The 8,927-nt window shown below is 32.9% G+C and overlaps 1 protein-coding gene across 1 annotated transcript; it reads right to left on the minus strand.

Annotated features, from left to right (window-relative positions):
- Positions 1-5,931: 5,931 nt before the first annotated feature.
- On the minus strand, positions 5,932-8,522 carry LOC139893898 (WD repeat-containing protein 26 homolog). The gene is made up of 2 exons (XM_071877097.1): positions 8,258-8,522; positions 5,932-8,153 (listed from the first exon to the last, which is right to left on the minus strand). The coding sequence occupies exon 2, from the start codon at positions 8,082-8,084 to the stop codon at positions 6,441-6,443; it is 1,644 nt and encodes a 547-aa protein (XP_071733198.1). The 5' UTR covers positions 8,085-8,153; positions 8,258-8,522; the 3' UTR covers positions 5,932-6,440.
- Positions 8,523-8,927: the final 405 nt, after the last annotated feature.

Raw genomic sequence — 8,927 nt, forward strand, 5'->3', positions numbered from 1 at the left:
AACTAATTGTGTCTTAGATTGGTTAAACCGAATCCATTGAAGACCTGAAAGATGAAGAAGAAGAAGTAGGAAGGATTTTAAGAACGAGTTATATATTCTAAAAGATAGAATAAATCAGTAAAACATAAGGCAGATCGATGGTTAAGGAGTCTTTGAGGGAAACAGGAGGTCTCAGGTTCGAGTCTTGAATGGGGCAATTCTTTTTAGAAAACATTTCAAATGGTATACACTTTTATTTTCTTTATTTCAATTATTATTATTATTATTATTATTATTATTATTATTATTATTATTATTATTATTGTTATTATTATATTTGTTATTGTTGTTGTTATAAATCATGTTAGTTATATTATTATGATATTAGAAATAGAATTATTATTATTATTATTATCAATACGATTAGTATTACTATTATAATTATCATTATTAGTAATATCATTATTATTATTATTATTAGTATTATTATTGGTATTGTTACTAATACAAGTAGTAAATATTATATTTTTTATTATTATTATGAAGATAATACCAGTTATTATTATTTTCATTAGTATTAGTATAGTGTTAGTATTAAGTTATTACCATTAATATTATTATTATAAACATTACTTATAAAAATATCTACTTATAACAAACTATCGGTTCTAAATAAAGGACTAAACATATATTTATAAATATACTAATATAACAAAACGAATATAAAAATCATTTTAAAAGAATATATATATATATGTACATAATAAATATATAACATAAAATTTAAGTTATAATACATATAAATAATGTATATAAATAATATATATAATATACGTAACTTACCAAAAATCTATATTTTCATATATAAAAATGAATATTTATATTAATGAAAAAATACATAAATTTCTAATATAAAAACTACATCATTAAAAATTATATATATATATATATATATATATATATATATATATATATATATATATATATATATATATATATATATATATATATATATATATATATAGTTGTTCGGTTACAAAAATACGTTTTAATATATATACAAATGATATAGGTTCGTGAATCCGAGGCCAACCCTGCATTGTTCAGTATCGTCATATGTATTCTTACTACAGAATACAGTAGTGTGAGTTTCATTTGCTCCTCTTTTACTCTTTACATTTTTGGGGCTGAGAATACATGCAAATGCTTTATTAACTGTTTTACAATATTTAAATGCGTGAGTTTCATTTACCTTTTTACCCTTTATATTTTTGGGCTGAGAATACATGCGCAATTTTTATAAATGTTTTTATGAAATAGACACAAGTAATCAAAACTACATTATATGGTTGAATGATCGAAATCGAATATGCCCCTTTGTATTAAGTCTGGTAATCTAAGAATTAGGGAACAGACACCCTAATTGACGCGAACTCTAAAGATAGATCTATCGGGCCCAACAAGCCCCATCCAAAGTACCGGATGCTTTAGTACTTCGAAATTTATATCATGTCCGAAGGAGGATCCCGGAATGATGGGGATATTCTTATATGCATATTGTGAATGTCGGTTACCAGGTGTTCAATCAATATGAATGATACTTTTGTCTCTATGCATGGGACGTATGTTTATGAGAAATGGAAATATGAAATCTTGTGGTCTATTAAAATTATGAAATGACTATTTATGTTAAACTAATGAACTCACCAACCTTTTGGTTGACACTTTAAAGCATGTTTATTCTCAGGTACGAAAGAAATCTTCTGCTGTGCATTTGCTCATTTTAGAGATATTACTTGGAATTATTCATTACATATTTCAAAAAAACGTTGCATTCGAGTCGTTGAGTTCATCAAGATTTTTATTAAGTCAACTTTAGTTAGATTTATTATGAAATGGTTTGCATGACGTCAATTTCCGATGTAATGAAAGATTGTCTTTTCAAAAACGAATGTAATGTTTGTAAAATGTATCATATAGAGGTCAAGTACCTCGCGATGTAATCAACTGTTGTGAATCGTTTATAATCGATATGGACTTCGTCCGGATGGATTAGGACGGGTCCTTTCATAAACGGGGATCCCCATTTACTTATTAACTCTCGGGTTATCGGTTTTCTCGCGGTATCGAATATCTCATTGTTAGCCATTCTCATTCGTCAATCATCTATTTCAATTTATGTTTAAATAATGACATTAAATTGAATAGTAAATCTAAATAAATATATATAAATATTTAACAACAGTACTATATCACATTGTAACTTATATTATTATTACTAAATTTTATTATTGTTATTTAATGAAATTGAAATCCCTTTTGAGTCGGGTATACGAGTATATGGACCGGGTATACGCGTCGGGTATGCGAATTTGTATCTAAACCCATAACCATACCCGAAACCAGAAAAAAAATAGAACCATCCGCATACCCGGCCCAAGACCCGAATACATGGGCCCGAACCCGATCCAAAAGTACCGGGTTTCGGGTTTACCCATTAGGTACGGGTCTTTTTGCCATCCCTAAAACTAACTATCACGACACCTAGTGCTCTGATTACAAAACTAAAACTACTGACATACATCAATTTGTTTATTTTACAAGTTTTAAAATTTTTTTACAAAAAACGAGAATAATATATAAATAATGCATCTCTCATAAAAATAAAGAGCATAGATGAAACAATCCAAACCCATAAATTAAAACAAACGAAACTAAGATTAAAACTAGCTAACCAAAACCACCGAGCTTCTGGCTGAGTGGTACAATTCCTTAGTAGATATCCGCCTGATCACAGGTTCGATTCTCGAATGGGGCTGGTTTTTCCACATATTGTGCATAAACCCATTAGCCGTCAGGTTGGTGGGGTCCTGTGTCCTTGTCCTATGGCGGGAGCAGTACACAATAAAATCGAGCGGGTTCACGTAAGTGCGATGTTTCGAAAGTGGGTTTCCAGTGGGGGGTAATGGGAGGGGGACCAACCAAGCCGTTCTAAAAAAAAAAAAAAAAAAAAAAAAACTAGCTAACCAAAGCCTGACACAATTGGATAAACAAACGCGGAGAACAAAACGAAAATGCACTGAACCTAAGCACCGCAACTTTAAGAAAGTGACAATCCACCGAAAATGCATCTTATATAATTATGTGTACGCAAACAATTTATATAGTTATGTGTACGAAAAGACCCTAACGTAAAATGCATCTTTTATAATTATGTGTACGCAAACAATTTATATAGTTATGTGTGCGAAAAGCCCAACTTGATAGAATCGACCAATAGATAGGTTGTAGGTTCAAAATCTCACTCGAAAGTATATTTAGTTTATGTGGAGATTTCGGAATAACGTTGTTTTTTAACTCAAAGAATTCGAATCTTTATTATGATATTCGCTTAGTTTGGCTCGTATATAAAGGTCATTATGTAATTATTTGGAATGATCGACTTACTAAGTCTTAATCTTGCTCTAGCTTCTTGCTATGTTTTTTATATAATTCAATGATCAAGGAACTAAAGAACCTAAACAAGCTCAAGGAAATCAAGGAAAACGTCAAATGATTCTGCGGAATTAACTCGAGAGTCGTTGCATTTTTCTTTGAAAGAAACTTCGAACAAGATAGTTTCACGAAGAAAAGTTACTATATTCAGATGAAAATGGAATCACAATTAAGTATTTTGGCGATTTATATGAATAACATTGGTAAGAAAGATAGGAGGGCAATTAAGAAGAAAAAGGACAAGATCTACTGAGAGATGGAGTTAGAAGAATCGGATGAGGAAACTGAGTAGTTTATCGTATAAGTTAGTAGTTTATCGTAGTTTGTTTAATTAACTAATATGTAGAATTTCTTAGGAAAAGTTTGTTCAGATTAATACTCCACAAATAAAAATCATACAATTTAAGAAATCTCATCATTACACTGTACTTTTCTTTATTTTACAGTTTTAACCCATACATTTTACATATATTTTTGTCTTATATGCAAAAATTAAGGACATAAAGGAAATCTACCTTATTATTATATTTATGTAAGTGGACTATTACTTTGGGACATCTAAAAAAAATACTGGACTATCAAAATTGGACTTAGGAGAGTATTATTTTTGTTATTTAAAATATTTAGTTTATAATATAAATTAACTAGCAATTACATAAATAATAAGAATAAATATTTTCTCCCTTCATGACATTTAAAACTGACATTGAATGACTTCCCCATTTTCTCCTCTATGTCAGTTTTTCAGTGTTAGTCCAGTTACCGCCTATTCATCAAGAAGACACTGAAAACTGATAGGGATGGCATCGCGTCGGGTCTGGGCCTGGTCTAGGTAATCCCACCCGAACCCGGTTAGAAAACTACGTCCCAAACCGGGACCCATACCCGTCGGGTCCCCGTTTACTTACTAACCGTCGGGTTATCGGATTTCCCCACGGGTAAACGGGGATCCCCATTTACTTATTAACTCTCGGGTTATCGGTTTTCTCGTGGTATCGAATATCTCATTGTTAGCCATTCTCATTCGTCATTCATCTATTTAAATTTATGTTTAAATAATGACATTAAATTGAATAGTAAATCTAAATAAATATATATAAATATTTAACAACAGTACTATATCACATTGTAACTTATATTATTATTACTAAATTTTATTATTGTTATTTAATGAAATTGAAATCCCTTTTGAGTCGGGTATACGAGTATATGGACCGGGTATACGCCTCGGGTATGCGAATTTGTATCTAAACCCATAACCATACCCGAAACCAGAAAAAAAAATAGAACCATCCGCATACCCGGCCCAAGACTCGAATACATGGGCCCGAACCCGATCCAAAAGTACCGGGTTTCGGGTTTACCCATTAGGTACGGGTCTTTTTGCCATCCCTAAAACTAACTATCACGACACCTAGTGCTCTGATTACAAAACTAAAACTACTGACATACATCAATTTGTTTATTTTACAAGTTTTAAAATTTTTTTACAAAAAACGAGAATAATATATAAATAATGCATCTCTCATAAAAATAAAGAGCATAGATGAAACAATCCAAACCCATAAATTAAAACAAACGAAACTAAGATTAAAACTAGCTAACCAAAACCACCGAGCTTCTGGTTGAGTGGTACAATTCCTTAGTAGATATCCGCCTGATCACAGGTTCGATTCTCGAATGGGGCTGGTTTTCCCACATATTGTGCATAAACCCATTAGCCGTCAGGTTGGTGGGGTCCTGTGTCCTTGTCCTATGGCGGGAGCAGTACACAATAAAATCGAGCGGGTTCACGTAAGTGCGATGTTTCGAAAGTGGGTTTCCAGTGGGGGGTAATGGGAGGGGGACCAACCAAGCCGTTCTAAAAAAAAAAAAAAAAAAACTAGCTAACCAAAGACTGACACAATTGGATAAACAAACGCGGAGAACAAAACGAAAATGCACTGAACCTAAGCACCGCAACTTTAAGAAAGTGACAATCCACCGAAAATGCATCTTATATAATTATGTGTACGCAAACAATTTATATAGTTATGTGTACGAAAAGACCCTAACGTAAAATGCATCTTTTATAATTATGTGTACGCAAACAATTTATATAGTTATGTGTGCGAAAAGCCCAACTTGATAGAATCGACCAATAGATAGGTTGTAGGTTCAAAATCTCACACGAAAGTATATTTAATTTATGTGGAGATTTCGGAATAACGTTGTTTTTTAACTCAAAGAATTCGAATCTTTATTATGATATTCGCTTAGTTTGGCTCGTATATAAAGGTCATTATGTAATTATTTGGAATGATCGACTTACTAAGTCTTAATCTTGCTCTAGCTTCTTGCTATGTTTTTTATATAATTCAATGATCAAGCAAACGATCTTAAAAGGTATGCAAAGTAGAACAAGCATGTTCATTGAGCAAAATTGAAACTTATAATGCAGATGTACTTCCGTTATAATTGATGATAAAGTTATTAATGTAGACTATTACTTGAACCTTTGAGGTGTAAAAAACACTCACAAAGTACTCTCATAAACAGATCAAACAACAAACCGTTAGAAACAGAATTAGCATAAAACCCATTTCCCAAGTGCAAACACAAAAGTAATCCAACAATCGGTATGTAAAAGGTAGAAGGTTTTTCCCTGTTTGGGCTACTCAGGAGGGCGAGTAATCTGATTATATGACATATACTCTGATGTACGCAACCTATCAAGATTACTCTCTGGCTGTTTCCAACCCTTCCCTGGCCACCACAATATATTCTTCCTAGACAGGATTCTAACCTGAGACCTCTTGCAAAGAACACAGGGCCCCAACAATCAGTATGTATTCTAACGAAAACGCCCAATTGTCGATAAAACTCCAAAGTTTAAATCTGAACTCAGAATCATAAGAACTAACAATCAACAAAAGAAACATTACAAGTATTTAAAAATTCTTAAACTTCTATCTATATAGTTCAAGTCATGTACTTGCACTGCCGTTTGAGTTTGTTTTCAGGTTCAAGTCCATATGGTTCAAACCCCATATGCGTACGGTTCGATCATCACTAGCTGTCGCCAACATATGTGGGTTCATCGGGTTCCAGCTAGTACAATTTACAGCACCAGAATGACCACTTAACGTCTCAATAAGCTCACCTGTTTCCCTGTGCCATATATAAACTCGCGAATCTTCACTCCCACCTGCAACAAACGCTTGATCAAGTCCACCAAAACAAGCCCTAACAACAAATCTCGAACACTTATGCCCTTTATACTTAGCCACAATTCTAGCATCTTCATCAATATTACGCAAATGTATTTCTTGATTCGCCAAACTAACCAACAAAAACTTATTATCACTAGACAAAGTGAACGAAACTATGTTTGAATGTTCTTTGATTGTTCTTTCGGTTCCTAGTTCTCGATCAAATATAAGTATCATATTTTCCTTGCAAATCGAAATTATAAACTTCCCATCACTAGTAATTTGCAAATCCGAAATCCTCAACGTTTTCTCCCCTTTCCATGATTCCAACTCGTTCCCATCCAAATCCCACATCACAATACTTTTATCGTTAAATCCCGAAAATACCCTTTGACCATCGGGAGACCAACCACACGAAATCACACCAAGATCATTCTTATCATAACCACGAAGGCATTGACCCGAAGAAACGTCCCAACGTTTCACAACTTCCTCTACACCACAAGTAAGTATTTGATCATCATTTGGACTCCACGAAACACACGATATCGGTTGTTTGTGGCCTAGTAATTTATGCTTAAGCGAAAATTGACCATCATGACTAAGTTCCCAAATAATAACTGATTTATCTTTAGAACATGAAGCCAAGAATTTTCCATTATGCGCAAACTGCACGAACCAAACTTCATCTTGATGTTCTTGTAGAAGCTGTAACGTTTGTGACGGAATTTGAGTTCTTCCACAGCTATGATCACTAAACAATGTACCACCACTTGACGAATTGTGAAATGAACAAGAATCATGCTGCATTTCAAGAGCTTGTTCTACTAACTGTAACAATCTACCTTGTGGGATCATAATATTCGGTGGAAACAACTTCTTCAAATCTAAAAGTACATCGGATTTCGACTTCGGTTTAACTTCATCTCCACTAGAATTCAACAATAACATCGAAAACTCACGGACCCTTTTTTCATTAATCGAAAGTGGCGATATCTCATTGCTTAAAGTCACTAAAGCATCATTCCACTTATGAGCATTCAATAATTCTAGATACTTTTGTTCTAAAATAATGAATGATGACGATTTCACTACAGATTCATCTAAACCTGGTATTGTTTGCAACAAATTCAAACTCTTATCCCAATTACCATCAAGAATATGTTTAGTGAATTCAGTTACAACAGATGAACAAAGTGTAATGCCTGATTCTTGTTCAAGAATTGAACTAGCATTCTTATACCCTAACGAATATAACGATTCGCCTATTAATCTAACGAATTCGACTTTCTTAATTCCTTTGGAGCCGATCAAATCATCGGTTAAAGATTCCCCCATTGAAGAATCAGCAATTGATGAATCGTTTTCAATTAATTTCTGTCGTTTTACTGGTGGTTCAGTTATCTCAACACCATCCATGAAAATGCACAATCAGCCCATAAACAAAAACAAAATCAAACAAATGATTATATTCAATGTTGACAAATTCTACAGAAATCAAGAAAACCCAATTCAGTTTTACACTAAAGTTACAATCTTGATGAAAAAATGAATAAAAGATGTAAACTTTGAAGAAGACAGTAATGGATTACCGGAGATGACGGTGGCGCGTGGATTTATGAAATGGTATAGGTGGCGCGTGGGCTATAGAAAATGGATTTGTTTTGACAGTTGATTGTTGGGTGTTTTGGGTTGATCGTTGTGGATGTTGGGTGGCGGTGGATGGTGGTTTTGGAGAGTAAAACCGATTTGGATTGGTGGTGGTGATGGTGGTTATTGGGATGAGAACAATCAAAGAGAAAGTTAAAGAGAAAATACACGTGGGGTAACAAAGAAATACACAACACAGCAAATGGTTTTGAAGGGAAGGTTTGTTTACTTGGAGAAAAATATGAAAATTGTTATAAAAGTAATAATTGGATGATAATTTTATTATTATTATAGATATTGCATAGTATATTTTTTTGAGTATAAATAGGTGTGTTGAGTTAGAGTTTATGTGATGTATTTTTTTAGTTAACAAAAACACTCTCTCTCTCTAGATTCCAAATGCCACCAAACTCTCATTGTACATTTTTCTATAAATAAAAAACCAATTACTCATACCTTTTGTTCAACCTTTGTTTTCTCTGTTTTACAGTATCTCTATCTCTATATACCTTCTACAGTCAAGAACCACTAAAGGTAGTTATAAGCCTACTGAATTATAACACGTTATCAGCACGAAAAGCTTAATGTAATTAAAAGATATCTCAAACGATC

This window comes from Rutidosis leptorrhynchoides, chromosome 2, assembly GCF_046630445.1.
Source record: "Rutidosis leptorrhynchoides isolate AG116_Rl617_1_P2 chromosome 2, CSIRO_AGI_Rlap_v1, whole genome shotgun sequence".
Taxonomy (NCBI): domain Eukaryota; kingdom Viridiplantae; phylum Streptophyta; class Magnoliopsida; order Asterales; family Asteraceae; genus Rutidosis; species Rutidosis leptorrhynchoides.